This window comes from Rhinolophus hipposideros (genome assembly GCF_964194185.1).
Source record: "Rhinolophus hipposideros genome assembly, chromosome: 2".
NCBI lineage: Eukaryota > Metazoa > Chordata > Mammalia > Chiroptera > Rhinolophidae > Rhinolophus > Rhinolophus hipposideros.
The window spans coordinates 50,468,377-50,491,307 of record NC_138048.1 but is presented as its reverse complement, the minus strand read 5'-3'; the positions used below and the strand labels follow the sequence as shown (position 1 = coordinate 50,491,307).

At 41.3% G+C, this 22,931-nt stretch overlaps 1 protein-coding gene across 1 annotated transcript in view; it reads left to right on the top strand.

Moving 5' to 3' along the window:
• Positions 1-8,237: 8,237 nt before the first annotated feature.
• MUC13 (mucin 13, cell surface associated) overlaps positions 8,238-22,931 on the top strand; it is a gene marked incomplete at its 5' end in the record, with an annotated part of 29,764 nt that continues 15,070 nt past the window's right edge. Inside the window, 5 exons of the mRNA XM_081078997.1 lie at positions 8,238-8,262; positions 11,988-12,503; positions 17,102-17,215; positions 19,116-19,222; positions 22,786-22,841. Coding sequence (XP_080935123.1) covers positions 8,238-8,262; positions 11,988-12,503; positions 17,102-17,215; positions 19,116-19,222; positions 22,786-22,841 — 818 coding nt within the window. The remainder of the gene's footprint in view (positions 8,263-11,987; positions 12,504-17,101; positions 17,216-19,115; positions 19,223-22,785; positions 22,842-22,931) is intronic.

Below are 22,931 nucleotides of genomic sequence, written 5' to 3'. Positions count from 1 at the left end.
GTACCTCATTGTATATATATTTTATAGTTTATTCGCACTTAGTAAAAATACAAGTATTGTTAAAAATTTTCTTTGTTATAATCACTATGTAATGTTCCTCTTACGAACTCATCAAATTTGGCTTGACCAAGCCCAGATTTTGGACATTTACATAGTTTAAATTTTTTTTCTATGAAAAATAATAGTAGTACATCCTTGTACAATGTCTTTGAGCACATGTCTGGCTATTTCCTTAGGAATTGTTGGGTCAAGGATTGCATCCATTTGTAAAGGTCTGTAATACACATTGGCAAATTTGTCTTTGGGAAAGGGAAATGAGGTCTGTTTCCCACACACCATTGCCAACAGCAAGCACTGTCATTCTTTTCATCTTTGCCAATAAAAGTATAGTATCTAATTGATTCATGGTGCTAAGCCACCTCTCAAGGAATTATTTATGAGTACATACTGAAGATGGTTTTCAAATTTTCCATAAAGAAAACAGTTCCTGAGAAAATTAGATCAAAGATTCCTTCTTGGAAGAGAAATTTTATAGGTGACTAGGAACAACAACCACCAAACAGAATATCTGATGAAAGATTATTGGAGTAGCGGCAAGTCAAGTTCAAGCCCTGACTATTAAGTTAAAAGTCATTCATTATACTCTCCCCAGACTGAATCAGTCTGGTGGGGGTGGGAGGCACTTCCTAGGAAAAGAAGCAGGTACTTATCTGATCAAAGTCAATCAGAAACTTACTCAAGAGTTCAGCTCCAGCTCAGGCTTGGATTTATTTTCTCTTTTACTAGTGTGATGTAGTATTTTTCATGTTGTTGATATTGCACATTTCTTTTTCAGTTAATTTACTTGTTTGTTTCCCCTGCCCCCTATACTTTTGAAGGCGCTCTCCCTCAACACCCATGCAATGACGTGTCCTAGCAGTGTTTTCCAAATTTCTGTCAATTTTGTACCATCCTCAGGATTCTTGACAAACCATATACAGCAGTTCCCCCTTATCCATGGTTTCACCTTCCTGTTTCAGTCACCTGTGGTCAATTGCTATCTAAAGCTATTAAATGGGAAATTCCAGGCATAAACAATTCATTAAGTTCTAAACTGTACGCTATTCTGAGTAGCATGATGAAATCTTAAGCCATCCCGATCCATCCTTCCTGGATGTGAATCACCCGTGTCCATCGTATTCCCACTGCATACGCTCCCCACCCACTGGTGAGTCAGCAGCCATCTTACTTATCAGATCGACTGTTCTGGTACCACGGGGCTTGTGTTCCAGTCACCCTTATTTTACTTAATAATGGCCCCAAAGCTCAAGAGTAGTCATATTGGCAATTCAGAGATGCCAAAGAGAAGCTGTAAAGTGCTTTCTTTAAGTGAAAAGGTAAAAGTTCTCGACTTAATAAGGAAAGAAAAAAAACCATATGCTGAGGTTGCTAAGATCTGTGGTAAGAACAAATCTTCTGTCTGTGAAATTGTGAAAAAGGAAAAAAAATTGTGCTAGTTTTGCTGTTTCACCTCAAACTGTAAAAGCTACAGCCACAGTGTGTGATCAGAGCTTAAAGGCATTAAATTTGTGAGTGGAAGACGTGAACAGAAAATGTGTTCCAATTGACCGCAAAATGTTGCATCAGAAAGCATTGAGCCCATCTGAAGACTTCAGTAAGGGATCCCCTCAAGTGAGTTAACACTAGGCCATTTATTGCCAATTGAGGGATGGTTACACAGATTCTGAAATAGGTTTGGGTTGAAAAACATAAAAATTACTGGAGAGTCTGCGTCCGCTGAGGAAGACACTGCCGCCACATTTCTGGCAGGGTTGAAAAAGCTGACTAGGATTTGGTACTACCCCAGGTACTACCCCACTGGGGGTCTTGGTACTTATGCCCTGTGGATAGCGGGTACTACTCTAGCATGTCTACTTTTTCTTCCATAATATTTTTCATGAAATTGACTTATTTCTTTAAGACCTATATGAATTTACTTTTAAAATAAACTTTACATCATCACCTCAAAGAAGACACTAGTTTCCTTTGCCATAAATAGCAAATCACCATAAAATAAATACAATAAAAATAAAGTGTCACCAGATTCTAGGTGTATATCTTTGATTGCCAAAGGCTCTGTGCCTGAGGCCTGCTCTGTCTTCCTTATAAAGGGAAATATGCGAGTATTGGAGAACAGTTAAAGATATACTAGCAGTAAATGAGACTTTCTCCGGCCATAATCAGAATAACTGAATGTGGGGACAGAGCCCCAGAGAGCAGTTTCCAGGCTCTTGACCTCACATAGAAAAGTGCTGGCGTAGGTAGTAAATGGCCATCATCTGTGATTGGCTGGCCATTAGCTGTGGCTAGTTGGCCGTCAGCTGTAACCAGTGAGCCATTGGCCACTAATATAAACTGCCATGGCTATACTAGCAGAAAAATGGGGGCTAGTAAGAAGATGGTGGCTGAGCTGGCAAGCCCGGATTGCAGCTAGCACGGCGGATTACGGGTTACATATTGCAGAGAACTGGACAGCAGGTTGCAGATAGTGTGGCTTCTGTTTCCTGTGTCTCCAACCCAGCCACCAGCGAGAATATAGTGGTGTGACTCCCCTATCTATGGCTCCGTGGGTGTTCCTCTTTGGCCTCACCACATCCTGCGTTCTTATGTGGGGAGCGGGACCAGAGACCCTGCAGGCCGCCCTGCATGACACGTGGCACAGCGAGCAGGGTACTGCTCCTCCGAAGGGCAGTGGAGCAGTTTGTGTGTATGAACAGTCAGTCTCAGGAAGATCAGGAGGAGCAGCTGCCAGAGAGCTGGACCCCGTGGAGGGGTGGGAAGACATGGACAGTTCCCCAATCAGCAGAGGCCAGAGAAAGCGAAGGTTGTTGCCGCCCTGTGGGCTGGGAACTGCTTGCTGAGGCAGCCCGGATGCAGGACTTGTAGTCCCAGGAGGAAACGCTTGCTGAGTCCTCCATGAGAGCTGAGGGTGAGGTCAAGGTCGTCCCTCACCCCCAGGACAGCCCTGGTAAATGACTGTGGACTATGGGGAGTTGCCTTCCATCCCTAATTCAAAGGACGACTTGACTGTTTGGGAACATACCACCATGTATTGGAACTGGCGGATGTTTGCTTTTGTATCTTGACCGGCCGCCATCGAGAATATGTAAGCATCTTGACTGTGAGCCGCTGTTGTTCCAGCACAGTACCCTGAGAGGCCCAGAGAGAGTGGCTGTGCCCTGAGAGCCCTGGCTGAGTCTAGGAAGTCTGGCTGTGCCCAGAGAGAGTGGTGGTGCCCTGAGAGCCCTGGCTGAACCTGGGGAAACTGGTGGTACCCTAAGAAGCCCAGGAAGTCTGGCTGTACCCAGAAGTACTGGTGGTGCCCTGAGAAACCCTGGCTGTGCCCAGAGAGCCTGGTTGTGTCCAGGATATTGCATTCACCTCCAGGCTCCTCACACAGGGCCCCTCGCGGAAGATGCTTGTCTCGTAAATTGTGAGGCGAGACCCTGTAGGGGTGGAGTGTGGGGACAGAGCCCCAGAAAGCAGTTTACAGGCTCTCAGCCTCACATAGAAAAGTGCTGGCTCAGGTAGTAAATGGCCATCAACTGTGATTGGCTGGCCATCAGCTGTAACCAGTGAGCCACTAATATAACTCCCGTGGCTACGCGAGCAGAAAAGTGGGGGCTAGCAAGAAGATGGTGGCTGAGCCTGCAAGCGCTGCAGTGAGTGTTGCGAACAGTGTGGCTCCTGCTTCCTGTGTCTCCAACCCAGCCGCCAGCGAGAATATAGTGGTATGACTCCCCTACCTAGGGCTCTGTGGGTGTTCGTTTTTGGCCTCACCACATCCTATGTTCTTATGTGGGGAGCGGGAGCTGAGACCCCGCAGGCCGCCCCGCACGACACTGAAATAAATTTCAAAGGCACATATTTTTGCCCTCTAACTGAATCAATGTTCTCTAATGCTGTGTCCATGGACCACCTGAAACCTTGTGGGCTACCGTGTTTCCCCGAAAATAAGACCTAGCCAGACAATCAGCTCTAATGCGTCTTTTGGAGCAAAAATTAATATAAGATGCAGTATAGTATTATATTATATTTATTTTATATTATATTATATTATATTATTTTATTTTATATTATATTATATTATATTATATTATATTATATTATATTATATTATATTATATTATATTATATTGTAAAGACCGAGTCTTATAGTAAAATAAAACTGGGTCTTAATTTTTGCTCCAGAAGACGCATGAGAGCTGATGGTCTTATTTTTCAATCAGACAGGTCTTATTTTTGGGGAAACACGGTACAGCCTCAGTAGCTCTCACACCTGAGCATGTGTCAGAGTTGCCTGGAGTCTTGTTAAAACACGGATGGCTGATTCAGTAGGTCTGAGCTGGGGCTTGAAATGTGCATTTGCAAAACCTTTCCAAGTCATGCTGGCGCTGCTGGTCTGGGGAACACGTTTTGAGAGCCACTGCCCTCTTTGCATCATCTCTCACTTTAGGAATAACTGAGTTGGGGAAGGCCGACAGGCACAAACCAGACCCAACTGCAAACCCCAAACAGGTGCAGACCGGCTCAGATCTGTTGTTGGCAATTTTCCTCTTAAAGAGCAACAAGCCCAGACCCAGCACTAGCATCCCTGAGAGCAGTTCAACTCTCTAGAACCACTTGCTTCCTCTGAGGAAGCCTGAATTACAATTTGTAGCAGAGAGAGAGACAGAGAGACAGAGACAGAGACAGAGAAAGAGACAGAGAGAGACAGAGAGACAGAGAGACAGAGAGACAGAGAGACAGAGACAGAGACAGACAGAGAAACAGAGAGAGACAGAGAGAGACAGAGAGAGACAGAGAGAGACAGAGAGAGACAGAGAGACAGACAGAGAGACAGAGAGACAGACAGAGACAGACAGAGACAGACAGAGAGACAGACAGACAGAGAGAGAGAGAGAGAGAGAGAGCTCTCTGACCTTAGTCAAACCTCTCTATAATCTCACTCAGGAATAGAAGAGGAAGTAGGTGAGAAGTAAAACCACTTCCTCCATATAACTTTTCCAAGAGCTTATTAATTCCAGAAGATAGATGATGATGACAAACATTTTTTTTTTTAGAGCTGACTAAACTCAGTGGGGTGAGTAGATAAGCAATTGTGGAGTTTAACAAGCCAAGATTCCAAAAGCCAATGCCTGCGCCTTTTAAAGGTCGAGGTGTTTTGGAAAACATCTCCAGTAGTTAAAAGTCCACATGTCAGCATTTGAACCTCTTCGGAGCCCTTCACATCCTTTGTGTGTGAGAAGAGGAAAATCTCAAGAAGAGAGGTCAACTATGATGCCGCCTCCCAACAAATCAAACCACAGTAATTTGTCCATGTTTCCTTCTGGTGCATAACATTGTTTCTATGGGAAAATGGAGTCTCTATTCTTGACTTATAGATAAGTATCTAGAATATAGCTGGTGTGTGAATAAATATCACACCTTTTTCTTGCCCAGGTTTTGAATCATGTGAGCAATAAAACAAAGCATATGGCAGATGAAGACAAAATATCACTTTGAATAAGGAGCTTATTTTGGAGAATGTAGCGTAGGGCTTCCTAATGCTGAATCCTTTCCCTCCCAGGTACAACAGCTGTGAATACCGACGTTCTCTCCCAGAAGGGAAAGGGCAGGATCTGAGGTGAGTATTCCCAATGTATTCTTCTGAACTAAGTCCCTACACCTCACTTAGGCAGAATGAACAAAGGCATGCCGACAGCATGGCACTCTCTGAGTCCCCTCCACATGAGAGGAAAAATCGGCACTAAGGAAGAAGCATTTCCCTTACTGAGAAGCTCTGTGTACATTGTCTCTATAATCCTGGGATGTTGCAGTCTGGTGTGGATTGGGTTAGGAAGGGGCATGAGAAAGGATGATTGCTGGTTCATACTGTCAGGACTGCCTGCCTTTCTCATTGCCCGTGTTTTCCCAGGTAAGGCCAGGGATGAAACAGAAGAACAGGTGTTTAGCAGGCCTCTATCCCTTCCTGGTCACTTCACTGTATGCTCAGCAGAGAAGTGATATGGAGAATCAGTAAATATTGACACTGTTGTAATATAACAACACCAGCAGATGCTGGTGGTAGAACTCTGTGCATCCTACTCCCTTGATATTTTGAATCTGAGACAAGATAGAGCAGTGGGCTCTTCCTGGTTTAGGAGGTAGGATTTGAGACCCTATGACTATTTTTGTGACCTCAAACCACTTTTTCAGCTTTCCTACATTCCTGGTTAGCCTTTTATAAAGTGAATGTCATAGGTTGAAATGCCATGTAAAAATGGCAAAAAGCGAGATCATCTTTGCAAGCCATATATTAAGAACTTACAACTCAAAAGTAAGATGACAAACAACTCAATTGAAAAATGGGCAAATTATTTGAACAACTGTTTTACAAAAGAAGAGATATGAATGGCTAATAAGCACATAAAAAGATGCTCAATATCATTTGTCATCGGGAGATGTAAATTAAAACAAAATAGAATGGTTCAAATTCAAAGACTGATAACCAAGTGTTGGCAAGGATCAGTACAGCTGGGTCTCATATGGTGCTGATGGGAATGTAAAATGGCACAACTTTGGAAAACAGTTTTTAAAAGTTAAATGTACACCTACCATGTGATGCAGCCATTCCGCTCCTAAGTATTTACCCAAGAGAAACAAAAGTGTATATCCGTCCACACAAAGACGTGTACATGAATATTCATAACTCTTTTATTTGTAGTAGTCAAAAACTGGAAACAACTCAAATGTCCATCAACAGATGAATAGATAAACAGACCATGGTATATCCAGCACATCCATATAAATGGCATAATATTCAAGAAGAAAATAAACTATTAATACACACAACAACATGAATCTCAAAATAATTATGCTTAGGGAAAGAAGCCAGACCAAAAAATAAAAACCCAGTACAGCTGTGCGATTCCATTTATATAAAATTCTAGAAAATGCAGACTCAGTGATTATCTCAGACTGGAGGTGTGGGGAAGGATGGACACAGGAAAACTTTTGGAGACTGTGAGAATGTTTGATGTCTTGATTATGATGCTGGTTTCATGGGTGTATGCACATGTCAAAACCTTAAATCTGTGCAGTTTACTATACATAAGTTATACCTCAATAAAGTTGTAAAAGAGAAAAGAAGAGAGGAAGGCAGAAAGGAAGAGAAAGGAAGGAAGAAAGGACGGAAGGAAGGGCTGGTACACATAGCAATATGAATGAATTTCAAAATCATTGTGCTGAGGGGGAGAAGCCAGACATATAGTACATACTGTATGACTCCACTTACATAAAATTCTAGAAAAAGCAAACTAATCTCTAGTGACAGAAAGCAGACCAATGGTTGCCTGGGGTTCGGGGTGGAGGGAGGAATGGTCTGTAACGGGGCAAGAGGAAGCTTCTGGGTGTGATAGAATGTTCCAATATTGATTATAATGGTGGCTTCACATGTTTATACATCTATCAAAACTCGTGGAATTTTACACTTTAAATGGATTTATTTACTGATGCAAATTATACCTACCTCAATAAAGTGAGTTTTAAAAGAAAAAAGACATTTTTTTAAAAGGCTTTTGTTTAACTCCTGGTGCCAGGCATCATTCAAGCTGAGAATAACAGCACAACATATAGGCCTGAGAGGTGTCTTTGCTTGGGAAAAATATTAAAATTGGCCTCTCTGCTATGCAAGAGCCAACCCCAAATCCCATTCCTGAATAGAGACTTGTGAGACAACAAGAAACTAACCTGCTGTGTAAATAATATTAAAAAATGTGTTTTCACTAAAGTCAGAGTTAAAACTTTGGCTAATATTCACAAGGGGTTATTGGAGGTTGGGGCTAGACTCAGGGGAGTTGGGGTCTTGGATTTTTAAGGCGGGAGGACTAGGTTAAGAAAACTCTCATCCAATTGATAAAGCTGGTTCCTGAAATGTGGTGAGAGGTCAGGGTCTGAGGCGCAACAGGTGAATAGAGGAGCTGTGAGGCAGGAACATGACCAGGAGTGAAGAGATTGTCATCTGTTTTGTTTTTCCCTTTTCTGTGCTGTATTTTCCCCCTTCTTGACCTCTCACCCGCAAGCCTTCAGTCAAGTTAGGTTAAATGCTACAATTTGATGTTAACTCTGTTTGAGGACAGTAACGGGGGCTGTATCCACATACAGTAATCTATGGAGAGCCATGGACCCTTGGAGACATGATTACAAAGTCACTAGACATGACGGTCAGGGAGGCGCAGAGCGGTGATGCACAGTGAAAGGTGACATAAGTACTCCTCAGGGATTCTCGGAACTACAGCTGGAAGGAAATGGATTTCCTGCACTCAACTGGGGGTGAGTCAAGCACAGACTATATTATTGGATGTTTAAAGGAAAGGTGACCACCTAAAAGATGGTAGCTTGGGGCCATTTGAGATATGAAGAGATTAACTACCACCACTACCCCACCTCCTAAGGATGTTTGGGCTGTCCTGAGTTGTTTTGGATTATGAGACAGAAAAATAGTCCATAAGATCAGATTCATCTCTTGTATCTCAAAAGCTCAGAGGAGATCTACAGCATATGGCCAAACCCTAACTAGTAATTGCCATTGGCTGGTTGACGTCAGTTAATGACTGGACTTTGTACCTGAAAGAGAGTTAAAACTAAAGATAGTTGGGGGAAAATCATTTCCTCCTTGGATTACCTAGCAAGAAGATCAAAAATGAAAACCTTCGCTCACCTCACTCTTCTTGCTCTCCTTTTTGTAACCTCAGGTAAGGAACATTTAAACATTTTTAATTCTTTTAATCATGTTTGTTGTCTTTGAGGTGGAATCAACAGGCTTCCCCTACCAATTCCCTCAGTCTAAGAAGTGGACTATTTTGGGGATGAAATTTTCTCTCCAACTCAGCTCAAAGACACAAGACTTTTCAGTTTGCAATGAAGGAAGATAGAGCAGTAGTAAAGAGGCCCCTGGACTAAGATTTGGGGTTCAGCAAACCAGAGATTTGTCTTTTGAGTGTTCCTGAGGCCGAACAAGAGTGGCACAGTAAGTCCCAAGGGCCTGGTGCCCTGAAGTAGCCTTCTCTTTGGCCCCCGATATCATTGGGCCCTAATGCAGTGAAGGGACCTGGTTTAGTCCCTGCTTCTGCCCTCAAGAGTCTTTTGACCCCTTTCACATGGGAATTAAGGTTAACCCGAGGCACATCCCTTAATCCATCTGACTATTGGTGGGCTCTTCTATCAAATGTGTCATTCTTATCTATGTCACAGATACTATCAGGCACAAGGTAAACCCTTAAGAAATGAGAATAGCAGCAGGAATAGGAGTACCAGCAGTCAACATGACCAATTGGTAGATTATTTTCTTGCCCCTAGAAGAGCAATTGCTTATCTCTTCAACATTTCAGAATGACTATTTAAACCAGGCCCTGTTCAAAGGGAAGAGCCAGATTCCGCCATTCGGGGGCTCACAGACCCATGGGGGAGTCAGGTAGCCTCTTCGGCAGTTGTCTATATCCAAGGATTTAGGAATTGCTTCCTCACTAAAACTTTTAATTTTTTTTAACTGATTATCCATGTCAGAGTTCTTAAAGACAATTAAGGATTCTATAAAACTGATCACTGGATCACTAAGAGTTTACTACCCCATATGTCCAAGGGCTCCTAAGAGTTGGAAAGGCACCTTTGATGATCACCAGAGCCCTTAGGACAAAGATCATCTCTATTCATCTTACTCTAAAAAGTTCATGTGTCTAGAATTATTCATGTGTAAACATTACTAGAAAAATATTTTTGAAAAGTTTAATCCACATTTAATGAGGTATTTTTATTTCATCATTCTTTAAACACACCCCTTCGCTTTCTTCCTTCATACCTATCAATGGCTAAAATGCTGTGTAATGGAAACTGGGGCAATTGTTTTAAACAGCAGGACAAAGGAATCCACTTCCAGGTTGTAACAGCGCCATCTGGTGACATTTTCAATTGTCCTCACTGAGGACCATGAGAAATATTAAACCCAGACTGACAGTTCTGCAACTATAGACATAAAAGATATTACATCTTTTTTTTAAACTTGGGATGACATTGCTTAGTAAAATTATATAGGTTTCAAGTTACATTTCTATAATACATCATCTATATAATGCATGTGGGTTCACCACTCAGAGTCAGTTCTCCTTCCATCACCATATACCGTGTTTCTCCGAAAATAAGACCTAGCCAGACCATCAGCTCTAATGCATCTTTTGGAGCAAAAATTAATATAAGACCCAGTATTTTATATTATGTTATATTATATTATATTACCTAGTATTATATTATATTATTATATTATATTCCCGGTCTTATATTAATTTTGCTCCAAAAGACTCATTAGAGCTGATGGTCCGGCTAGGACTTATTTTCGGGGAAACACAGTATTAGTACCGCACTCTAACTAAGCTAACCGGTCATCCCTGTACTGCTCTAATTTTTATTATTTCCTTCTTTCTGCTGACTTTGGGTTTCAATTTGTTCTTTTTCTAGTTCTTTAAGATGTAATATTAGGTTGCTTGTTTGGAATTTTTCTTGTTTCTTGGGATAGGCCTGTAATGATATAAATTTCCCTCTTAATACTGCTTTTGCTGCATCCCAATAATTTTGATATGATGTATTTTCATTCTCATTTGTTTTTATGTATCTTTTGATCTCTGCTTTTATTTCTTCTTTGACTCACTCATCCTTTAATAGCATGTTGTTTAATCTCCACATATTTGTGGGTTTTCCCATTTTCTTTTTGTAGTTGACCTCCAATTTCAAAGTCTTGGGGTCTGAGAATATGCTTGGTATGATTTCAATCTTCTTAAATTTGCTGAGGCTAGTTTTGTGTCCCAACATATGGTCTGTCCTTGAGAATGTTCCATGTACACTCGAAAAGAATGTATAGTCTGGTGTTCTAGGATGAAGTGCTCTGTAAATGTCAATTGTGTAGATTTGATCTAATGTGCCATTTAAGGCTGATATTTCCTTATTGATTTTCTGTTTGGATGATCTATTCATAGCTGTCAATGGCGTATTTAGGTCCCCTACTATGTGTTTTTGTCAGTTTCTCCCTTTAGTTCTGTTAGTAGTTGCTTTATATATTTTGATGCTTCCTGATTGGAAGTGTGTATATTGATAGGTGTTATGTCTTCTTGTTATATTGTCTCCTTTATCATTATGAAATGTCCGTCTTTGTCTCTTGTTACCTTATTTATCCTGAAGTCTATTTCATCAGATGAAAGTATGGCTACACCCACTTTTCTCTGGAAGCCATTTGCTTGGAATATCGTTTTCCACCCTTTCACTTTGAGTCTATATTTGTTCTTGTGGCTGAGATATGTCTCTTTGAGATAGCATGTGGTTGGGTTTTGATCCGGTCTGCTAACTCTGTGACTTTTTATTGGTGAGTTCAGTCCATTTACATTTAGGGTGATGATATTACATCTTAATACATATTAACTCTGTCATATTTTAATAACATTTTCCCAGTTTGTCTGTTTAATTTTTAATTTTGTTGTTATGGGGTTTTTTGTGTGTGTGTTTGGAGGTAGTCACGTATTTTCATTTTTAATGTCGTCAACTATACAGTAATTCCTCAGTTAACATCATCGATAGGTTATGTGACTTTAAGTAAAACGATGTATAATCAAACCAATTTTACCATAGGCTAATTGAATAAACAAGAGTTAAGTTCCTACATCATCTCAATAATGTCATAGCCAAACGATGTTGAATAAAACACAGTTATTCAAGGACTTGCTGTATTTATTTTTCGGAAAATAATGGCTTGGGTACTAATTATAGCTGACCCTTGAACAAAGTGGGTTTAAGTTTTTTAAATCTGAGTATAAGTGGACTCACGGAGTTCAAACCTGCTTTGTTAAAGGGTCATCTCTAATATTAAACTTCCATTATATATTCAATGTTCTATCTTCTGAAACTTGGTATTTTTGTTCCTCCAGCCACCACCCAAAACCCAGTTGACCCAGCAACTCCTACCACCACAGTGACGGCATCTACTACCCCAACCACTCCTACAAATCCTACCACAACAACGACGGCATCTACTACCCCAACAACTCCTACAAATCCTACCACCACAGCGACGGCATCTACTACCCCAACAACTCCTACAAATCCTACCACCACAGCGACGGCATCTACTACCCCAACCACTCCTACAAATCCTACCACCACAGCGACGGCATCTACTACCCCAACCACTCCTACAAATCCTACCATCACAGCAACGGCATCTACTACCCCAACAACTCCTACAAATCCTACCACCACAGTGACGCCATCTATTACCCCAACCACTCCTACAAATCCTACCACCACAGTGACGGCATCTACTATCCCAGCAACTCCTGCAAGTCCTATCACCACTATTTCACCTACTATCAACACTGTTTCTTCAGTGACTTCCAGTGATGTCACTTCACCAAACACCAGCAACCCAAATCCTGATACCACAGGTAAGAGGGACCCCCTCAAAGATGCCTCACTGAGGAATCATAGCATTGTGGAGGATGGTAGGCAAGTATGTTCTACTGGGGTAAGGAAGTGGGTATAAAGAAACTCAAGTTTTCCTTGGATATGAACCCTTGTAATTAAAAAATCTGAGTCACAAAGGTTAGTAGTGATGGCAGTGACCCTGAAAAATTACTCACATTTCCATTCTGTTCTCCTTTCCTTCCTACCCACCCTACCTCAAGCTATTTGCCAGATGTGAAATATTTTGTGAACTTGGACTTTATGAAAGCTATTTTTCCACCTGCCCTCTCCCTAGGAGGTTTTTGGAAATAGTTTCAGCTTGTCTGTGAAGGCCAGGTTCAAATAAGCACCAACTCTTTAGCCCCACTGGTCTTGCTCCTTTACCTAAGGAAGGAGTAAGTTCTATCCTGACTCCTTATCAGATGTGATTGAAAAATAGGACAAGTTATGATGGTGGCTGATCACAATTTGGAGTTTGAGCCAATTTTTGGAATTTGAGCCTGAGAGACAAAAAGCCAAACAACAGCAGTGCTCATATAGTCCTAGACATGACCTGGGCCATTATCCAAAGGACAGATATTCTGGGGATACTGTCTGAGGGATGACAGTTGGCCTCAAGCCAAAGTTATTGAAATAAACCATTTCCCAACAGTTGATCTAGAATAGGGGTCAACAAACTTATCAATAAAGGCAAACTATGGGGCCGGCCCGGTGGCTCAGGCGGTTGGAGCTCCATGCTCCTAACTCCGAGGGCTGCCGGTTTGGTTCCCACATGGGCCAGTGGGCTCTCAACCACAGGGTTGTCAGTTCAATTCCTCGGGTCCCGCAAGGGATAGTGGGCAGCGCCCCCTGCAACTAAGATTGAACACGGCACCTTGAGCTGAGCTGCCGCTGAGCTTCCAGATGGCTCAGTTGGTTGGAGCGCGTCCTCTCAACCACAAGGTTGCTGGTTCAACTCCCGCAAGGGACGGTGGGCTGTGCCCCCTGCAACTAATAACAGCAACTGGACCTGGAGCTGAGCTGCGCCCTCCACAACTAAGACTGAAAGGACAACAACTTGAAGCTAAATGGCACCCTCCACGACTAGGATTGAAAGGACAACAACTTGACTTGGGGAAAAAAAAAAAAAAGTCCTGGAAGTACACACTATTCCCCAATAAAGTCCTGTTCCCCTTCCCCAATTAAAAAAAAAAATCTTAAAAAAACAAAATAAAGGCAAACTAGTAAATATTTTAGGTTTTGTGACCCACAATACAGTCTCTCTTACAACTACTTCACTCTGCCATTTTAACATGAAAGCAGTCATAGTCAATATATAAATAAATAGGCCTGGCTGTGTATCAATAAAACTAAATTTATAAAAACAGAAGATTGACCAGATTTGGCTCATGAGTCATAGTTTGCCAATTCCTTGTCTAAAAGAATCCTGAAACCTAAGCTTGAAGGGTCTAGATAAACCCTGTCATTCTCAGATAGGGAAAAGGAAGCCCATCGAGGCCAGCAACCTGTCCAAGGTCAAAGAGCAAGTTGATGTCTCCATACACTCATGTCTTTCGACTTCCCCAGTATTCCTTGATAGAGCTAAAGAGTAGATGGGTAAGCAAATGGAGCCAGAGCCTGTATCTAAGGCCTGTTTCCCAGTCTTTCATGTTGGGAGGGGCCACTCTGCAGGCTAGGTCCAAACAGGACATGGCTACATAATCAGCTCTCCTGGAGTCAGAAAAGGGAGCTTTCCTAAGCCATTTCTGCTTCCCCAGACACTCTCTGTTCTGGCTCTGTCACTAACTGGGGGGGGATGGGGCAAACCACTTTGTTCTGGGCTTCAACTTACTCATCTGTGTTAAGGTGTAACTGAACCAAATAACCACCAAAACCTTCCAGCTGAAACATCCCCTGACTTTATTCCTGACACAAAGAACAACCTGTCAGTCCTGTATTGCCAGAGAGAAAGCATTCCAGGAGTTATTTGTCTGGTGGATCCAAAGTGGAGTTGTGCTCAGTTTCTTCCCTAGGATTTCCTAAATCATCCTTGCAAGGTGACTGAGGGTTTTTTTTTTAAAAAGCCCCTTGCTTCACTTAGAATATCGACTCTCACCTTGTCAGAAGGGGGAGCCTTACTGTTTATTAGATACTGCGCTATGCCTCCCTTTGGTCCCATGCAGCATTTTTTTAACTCTTTAAAATAAAATTTTAAAGTAGACTTTATTTTTTAGAGCAGTTTTAGATTCACAGCAAAATTGAGAGGAAGGTACAGAGATTTCTCATATACCCCCGACATTACATATGCATAGTCTCAGTCATTACCATCGTCCCTCATCAAAGGGTACATTTGTTACAACTGATGACACCTCATGATTACCCATAGTCCACAGTTTACATCAGGGTTCACTGAGGGTGTTGGTACATTCTATGAGTTTTGAAAAATGGTATCCATGTATCTATCATTATAGTGTCACATAAAGTACTTTCACTGCCCTAAAAATCTTCTACGTTCCACCTATTCATTCTTCTCTTGCCCCAACCCCTGGCGATGTCTGATCTTTTTACCGTCTCATAGTTGTCTCTTCTCTAGAATGTCGTGTAGTTGGAATCCTATAATATATAGCCTCCTCAGATTGACTTCTTTCACTTAGCAATATGCGTTTAAGTTTCCTTCGTATCTTTTCATGGCCTGATTATTATCTAGTGCTGAAAAGCTCATTTCTTTTTAGCACTGAATAATATTCTGTCATCTGGATGGACCACAGTTTGTTTATTCATTCACCTACTAAAGGACATCTTACTTGCTTCCAAGTTTTGGCAATTATGAATAAAGCTGTTACAAATACTTGTGTGTAGGTTTTTGAACGGACTAAGTTTTCAGCTCCTTTGGGTAAATACCGAGGAGTGTGATTGCTGGATCCTCTGGTAAGAGTATGTTTCTTTTATAAGAAATCTCCAAACTGTCTTCCAAAGTGGCTGTGCCATTTTGCATTCCCACTGCAATATTGCTCCACATTCTCATCAGCACTATTTTATTATATATATATATATATATATATATATATATGTATATATATATGTGTATATATATATATATATGTGTGTGTATATATATATATATGTGTATATATATATATATGGAGAGAGAGAGAGAGAGAGATTTTATTGGGGAAGGAGAGCAGGACTTTATTGGGTAACAGTGTGTACTTCCAGGATTTTTTCCAAGTCAATTTGTTGTCCTATCAATCGTAGTTGTGCAGGGCACAGCTCAGCTCCAGATCTAGTTGCTGTTGTTAGTTGCAAGAAGCGCAGCCCACCATTCCTTGCGGGAGTTGAACTGGCAACCTTGTGGTTGAGAGCCCACTGGCCCATGTGGGAATCGAACCGGCAGCCTTCGTCATTAGGAGCACGGGGCTCCAACCTCCTGAGCCACCGGGGTGGCCTTATTTTATATTTTTTAATAAAAGTAAATTAGGTCCATAGTTATGGAAAAAGAAGCTTAAACAGGGCAAAATATATGCAGTAAAAACTAAATCTCGCTCTCATCCTAAATCTCTAAGACCCAGACTGCCGGTTTCCTTCCTCAGAAACCAATTTTATGGCCAGTTTCTTGTATCTCCCTCCAGAGATAATCTATACAAATATAAACATACATATTTATGTGTTTGTGTGTATTCCGCTTTTTTATCACAAAAGAGAGCATGTTATACACATTGTACCTTATATGTAGATTGTTTTTAAAAATCTATTTCTACCTAGAATTTCATAAGCATTCAGACAGCGCTGAAGGTTGTCAGACATTTAGTTTACTCAGAAATCAAAGCTCAGAATCATTTCATTTGACAGAGATGAAGAAAATGGCCAGCCAAGATCACCATTTGGCCACTGACCTAACTTTCTTCCCTGGATCCCATCAGATCTCTGGAGTTAGGAAAGATGCTTCACCCTACCTGGTCTGGGAGTCCTGGCCAGTGGTATGGGAACAATTGCAATATTATTCTCACCATTTATTCAAGTTGCCCACTCAGAAAGCCAGAGTAGAGTGTCTGTTCATCAATTCCTCTTAGAATTTTTACTGAATTAATCTACAGTCTCCCTTTAACATCCCTTTCCTTTCTTTATGGATCTGTACACCACGTATGCTAACTAGAATATAACCTCTAGTTTCTTTTTGGAGAGTCTTGCCTGTTCCTTTCTATAAGACAGTTATTTATACCATCCTAAAAATGTGATGCTTTCACTACAACAGTTTTGGGGAGGACTATCTAGTGTTAGAGGATAAGACATCAAGGTTCCGGGGGTCCCTTGCGATCCAAAGATTCCTGACTCCTTGCAATTAGAAGACTGCTCTGAGCAGACTCTTGCCCCCCAACCTCTAACTTTTATTGTTGACAAGCACTTGCTTCCAGAATTTCAGCAGCAAACTCCTTAGATACATAAGAAAATATGTACTTGTTTCTAGCTCTTCTAAGCGTGTGCCCTGGAGTAACACAACGAAGGACTAGAAAGTACCTCAGGAGGGAGGCGAGAAAATGTAAAAGTATGTTTCTGGGTGTTATTTGTTGCTCTGTTTTCATCTCTTTCTTCTCCACCTCAGGTCCTTGCCACAAAGATGCCTGCAGAGATGGTTCTTCGTGTGTTAATCTGAATACGGATCATTTTTGCCTGTGTGTAGATGGATATTACTATAAGTCTTCCAAATGCAACAAAGGTGAGTTACAAAGGATGAACCACGCAGACCTGCATCTAACACCTAAAGTGGAATTGAAAACTTAAAATAATGGCGAAAAGAGCTTCCAGAATACTAGAGGTAGAGGAAAATTTGGAGGCAACAAAGGCCAGCAAAATAGAAAAATGGCTCCTGCCTTTGTCTCAGTGGGACTAAATGTGAGAGGAAATTGGCCAAGTCAGATTTGTGAGTTAGTCCTGAAGGTCTGGCAGTAGATGTATCCCTTTACTTTATCTGTTCAAGGGACTAATGCTACGAGGACAAAATGAGAATGATAGTTGTCGGAGGCCCTGGAAAAGTTTAAAGACTGCACAAACACAAAGTGTGCCATTCCATGAGGACACTGACGTGGAATAACAGGATATGCCTAAGACCACACTGTTAGACAAGCCTGGAACTCCAGCCTTCTGACCGTGGTTCAGTTCTCTGTCATAGAATTTGCTTGCTCCATAACAGAAAACCCCATTTTTAGAAACTTAAGAGCCTCTCAGCTCCAGAAATGAACTTTTGGAGCAAATCACCATAAACTTGACATAATACTTTTTTGGTTAGATCAGCTAGGTGCTATGAAGGTCCAAGGCTATTTCCTGTGTTATAAACTATTATCTGTTTCATGAATAAGAAATATCCCCCCTTGCCAGAGCAGATCAATTGTATAGAAAACAAATGTTGGGGGGTGGGAGATGAGGGTCAGGGGGATCAAATATATGGTGATGGAAGGAGAACTGACTCTGGGTGGTGAACACACAATGGGGTTTATAGATGATGTAATACAGAATTGTACACCTGAAATCTATGTAATTTTACTAACAATTGTCACCCCAATAAATTAAAAAAAAAAGAAAGAAAACAAATCTATAGTATTGTCCCCGGGACTAGAGACATTTCAAAAGCCAAAGATATTTCAAAAGCCCAGCCAGTGTTCCTTGATAGATCTAAAGCACTAATAATCTCATTTCTGGGGATCCACTCTAAGTAAATGACCCCAAATATAGAAAGGCTTAGGCTTAGGCATGAAGATGTTCATTGCAACCTTTTTCCCCCTTTTGAGGGGAATATACATATATATATATATGTAAATATAACCATTACCTATTGTGGTTTGGGATAGTCTGGGATAGTCTATTATTATGCAGCTTTAAAACATGATAGTTATGAAGACTATCCCAAACCACAATAGGTAATGGTTTGGGAAAACACTTATTATGTAATAATAAGTAAAGAAGATTCATGATATAAACTTGGAATTATAAACATAAACTTTGCATAGGAAAAAAGGAGCTGGGAGAAATACAGGTTTCCCCCACTAACTGAAAGTACAACGGTCCTATGAAACGTTTTGTAAGCTGAAATGGCATAACATGCAGAAGCAATTACCTTAGGACACATCGTGCTCATGGATTCACAAACTAAATCTAGATACCGCGCGGACGCTCACAGACAGAATTCAAAGCTCTGGCGGCTGGATGCCGAGACACTGCGTATGGTTCCCGGGAAAGGAGCTGGTGTGACCACTCTCACTGCCCAGGGTACATGCTGCCTCTATAACAGCTCGCTGCAAAAAAAATGCTGACTGCTCTTTTCAATTTTCACCTTTTTTCATGAAAGCAAAAATTCTCTTCAGGTTTCTTTTGGTTAGCAAAGACAGATAGTAACGTAGGTCTTTCATAAAGCAAACTTTTGAAAAGTGGGGGATCCCTTATACCAAAATGAAAAAGGTGTGTTAGGATGGGTAGGATTTGGGGTAACATTTTTCATATTTCTACGCTCCCTGTAGTAGCATCGTATATTGTTTAGAATTTTTTAAATGTATGTTTTAAACAAAATGAAAATGACCCTCTTTATATTGAAACATTACAGAAAGGTTCTGCTTGAATTTCAGGAATGATATTCCCTGGAAAAATTACAGTAAGCATATCAGACACATCTAACTTGGAAAATAAAATGTCTGCAGCCTATCAACGATTACATATAAAAATTATTAAATTTGTAAGTATCATCTAACCTTCCTTCCTGTATAAGAATTCTTTATTCCAGCACCGAGTTGCAGAGCGTAGGGCTGGAAATTCAGGTGGTCCACACTGGTACCATTGTTCCAATTGTTCAAATAATGAAATACACCCTTACTGGTTGGCCGACAGTGGCTGTCCTGAGCCCCCTGGGTGCTACTACTGCCCTGTGACCCAGGCCCCCTTCTGGGACCCGTGGGCTTCCCCAGGACCCTGCACTTCTAAGTAATGCCTGGCTCAGCAGAGGTTCGTTAGAAGCTTTCTCCAGCCACGCCATACTCATCATTACTAAGCTATCATAATATTTTTAAATGGACAGGTAAATATAATGATGTTCTAAAATAAATTATTTCCACAGCATTGAAGAGAAAAAAAATTTAAAGAAGTTTGTTTTTTTCTTTAGACATTCCAACTTGCATACATTTCTGTGCTAGTATGACTTTTTTTTTTAAGGTCTGGAAGAGAAACTCCATCTGAATTGATATGTTACTTTTTTCCCCCCTGTCAAAAATGTCAAAATGAACAACAGCTTCATTTCATTTTGAGTTATTGTGAGTGAGTGGGAGGGTCAAAATGAGCTCTCCATTCTAGAACCACAGCTGTTAGACCTGGAAGGGGCCTGCAGAGGGCCTCTAGCCAGTGTTTCTCAAAGTTTAGTAAGACTTTAAAACCTACAGTCTTATTCTATGGTAATATCCTTTCATTCAGAATTGTATCATTACAAACGAGTTTTGTTATTAGAATTGGTAAAGTGTGAAAAACAGTTATCCAAATGACTTTCCAGATTGTACAGACAGAAAGAGTACTGATGATGGAACGGCCGGTGCCTGGCACTGCTAGGATACACAGCGTGGCTGCTGTTTCCCAGGGCTTGCCCTGGCCCCTTTGCCGTCCCACCTGGCCAGGACTTCTCTTATCCTGGATCTGCATTCCTATTTGCCAGCTTCGATGATAGATAGTCAGTACATTGAAGAAGGCAACATCAATATGTTCCTATTTCCAGGGAGTCCCTTGGTTGTGTCGCATGGCTTTACAGAGCACTGGCCACGGTGGCCACTGCCTTTCCCAAACTTGCTTCGGGTCTGAGTGTCCAAAAGCCCCCTCCAGCCACAGGCCTGTGCCCTGGTCTTCAGAGACCCGTTTAGAGACTTGAGCTCAGTCAGGTTTTGATGGTCCCAGGGGGACCAGGCAGGGGATAGAGCATTCTTATAATTTTGAAGAGGCTTTTGTCCAAAAGGGATATGCTAGAACTCCCTTGCAACTCCTAGAGGTAGGAAAATAGAGACAATTTACTTTCTTCAAGGTCCTCTTAGCAGACTTTGTAGCCAGGGTAGTGCTAGCTCAAGCCTTGAGAACTCTCCCAGGGTCCATTTTCTACATAGCTAGATCCAAATGGTAGTCCGCAGAGGGATTTGGAGTCCCCCTGTTGTATGCTGTGTCTGGCATTTTATGGGTACTATTTCTAATTCTCAAAATAGCCCCATGAGGGAGATAATACTATTTTGTGGATGAGGCAGTTGAAGATCAGTGAAGGAACTGACTGAAGGTCACTTCAGCTGATGATGTAGGAGGTTGGAATTTGAACCCAGATCTGCCTGACCACAGAGCCGCTTCTCCCTCTCCTCACTACCTGGCCCTGTTGTGCAGTGGAGACCAGGCAGGCCTGTTTAGATAGTACCGGGCTTCTTGTCAACCTTACTTATACCTGTTCAGACTTAGAGATGTATATTCCAACATCCTCAAGGGTGACCTGGAAGAGAAAAAAAAAAGAAAAAAGGAAAAACTTTCTTCTATGCCAGATGCTAATTTCACAATCTCTTCTTTGGGATTAAGAAAATTAAATGGACAGTGGTCAGTAGGGGAACTGAAGGATCTTGGACATTGTCCAGGGAATTCATTCCTAAGTTGATTCCCAGGAACCTGACGGTTTACAGATACACCAGCTATTCCTAATATTTAAAAGAATTAAAAGGAATATGGACATATTCTGAATATAAGGCTGCTCAGACTAACTAGAGCATCAAATTTATTTGAATTCGACTAGAATAAAAGAGAGATTAGTTAACATCTTTTTTAAGTCACATTGGTAGCTACAGTCTTTTAAAATGTGGGGTCACCATGGGGACAAACATAAGAAAAAAATCATGGATTATAAAAATGTTGCACCAACCCAGTTCAACACTCATGCAATAAATATGGAGAGTAGGGCCCAAAGAGGGGAAGACATGTCCAAGGTCATGTCTTTCACATTTAAAATTCATTCCATCATCAGTCAACCAGTGTTTATTGAACTTTTCCTGGGGGTTGCCCTATGCTGAGGGCTGTGGGGTGGGGGTGTAGGAAGTTGTATCCTAAGAAAGAAAAACACAAACCCCATTCTTGGCATCAAAGAACTTACGTTCTAACTGGGCCCTTCAGCCTACCTCCACCTCACCCCTGCCAGAGGTTCTAGCTTTATCTCTGGCTACTTCTCTATGAGTTATCTAGAGTTGTCTCTGCTCTTAGAACACAACTCAAGCCTAATAAGATCCATCTGCTCTGGAGCCCCTCCAGCACACAAAGCTGTGTGTCATATATTCCATCTCATTTTATACACATTATAGCCCTCCATGGTAGAAATTACTGCTATCTCAAGCTTTCCAATGAGAAAAGTAAGGTTCAAAGGAAAATTATGCAAATTACGGAAGAAACTTTCTTTGAACTGCCATGGTAGATTGGGTCTGCCCAATTTTTAAATCTCTTAGTACCCTGGCATAATTCCTTGGGCAAGGTAGGCAATGAAAGAAGTGTTCCTTGGGGAAATTGATGCATGCATATAGATAAGTCTAACAAATATGTGGAATTTTACCGTGACTTTGAAAAGACAAACTTAAGGGGCAGCCTGAAGGCTCAGGTTGGTTAGAGCACAAGCTCTGAACAACAGGGTTGCCGATTTGATTCCCACACGGGCCAGTGAGCTGCGCCCTCCACAACTAGATTGAAAACAACGAGCTGCCACTGAGCTTCTGGAGGGACAGCCGGATGGCTCAGTTTGTTAGAGCTTGAGCTCTCAACAACAGGGTTGCCAGTTCAATACCTGCATGGGATGGTGGGCGCCCCCTGCAACTAAAGATTGAAAATGGTGACTGGACTTGGAGCTGAGCTGAGCCCTCCACAACTAGATTGAAGAACAACAACTTGCGGCTGATGGGCCCTGGAGAAACACACTGTCCCCCAATATTCCCCAATAAAATAAAATAAAATAAGACAAACTTAATAAGTTAGTTACCTTAATTTTTAAGAGTATGATTATTAATTTGGCTAAGTGTTTGAGGTTTCCATCTTTTTCTTGGATAATGCTGACTTATATCAAAATGTTACTATTTTACAGCAAAAATTACTAAAAGGTGTTAGAGAGCATGTTAAGAATAAATAATTTGCTGTGATGAACTACATATATTTATACATAGGAGTTTAGAAATGTATTTGTGTTAAAACCTAGATACAGTATCACATTTCCCCCCTCTTTGTAGTTGTTAATAAATCTGTTCTCCTCCTCCACAGTTTGAAGGTGTATTCATCAATTCTGGTCTTGGACAGACTGTAATTCAGGATGTAGGGTAAGTTTGCTATGTACTAAGTTTGCTTGGAGGCAGGTGTACATTTCCCTAATTTCTTGTCTTTTCTTGAGTTTCCCATGCAGCACAAAG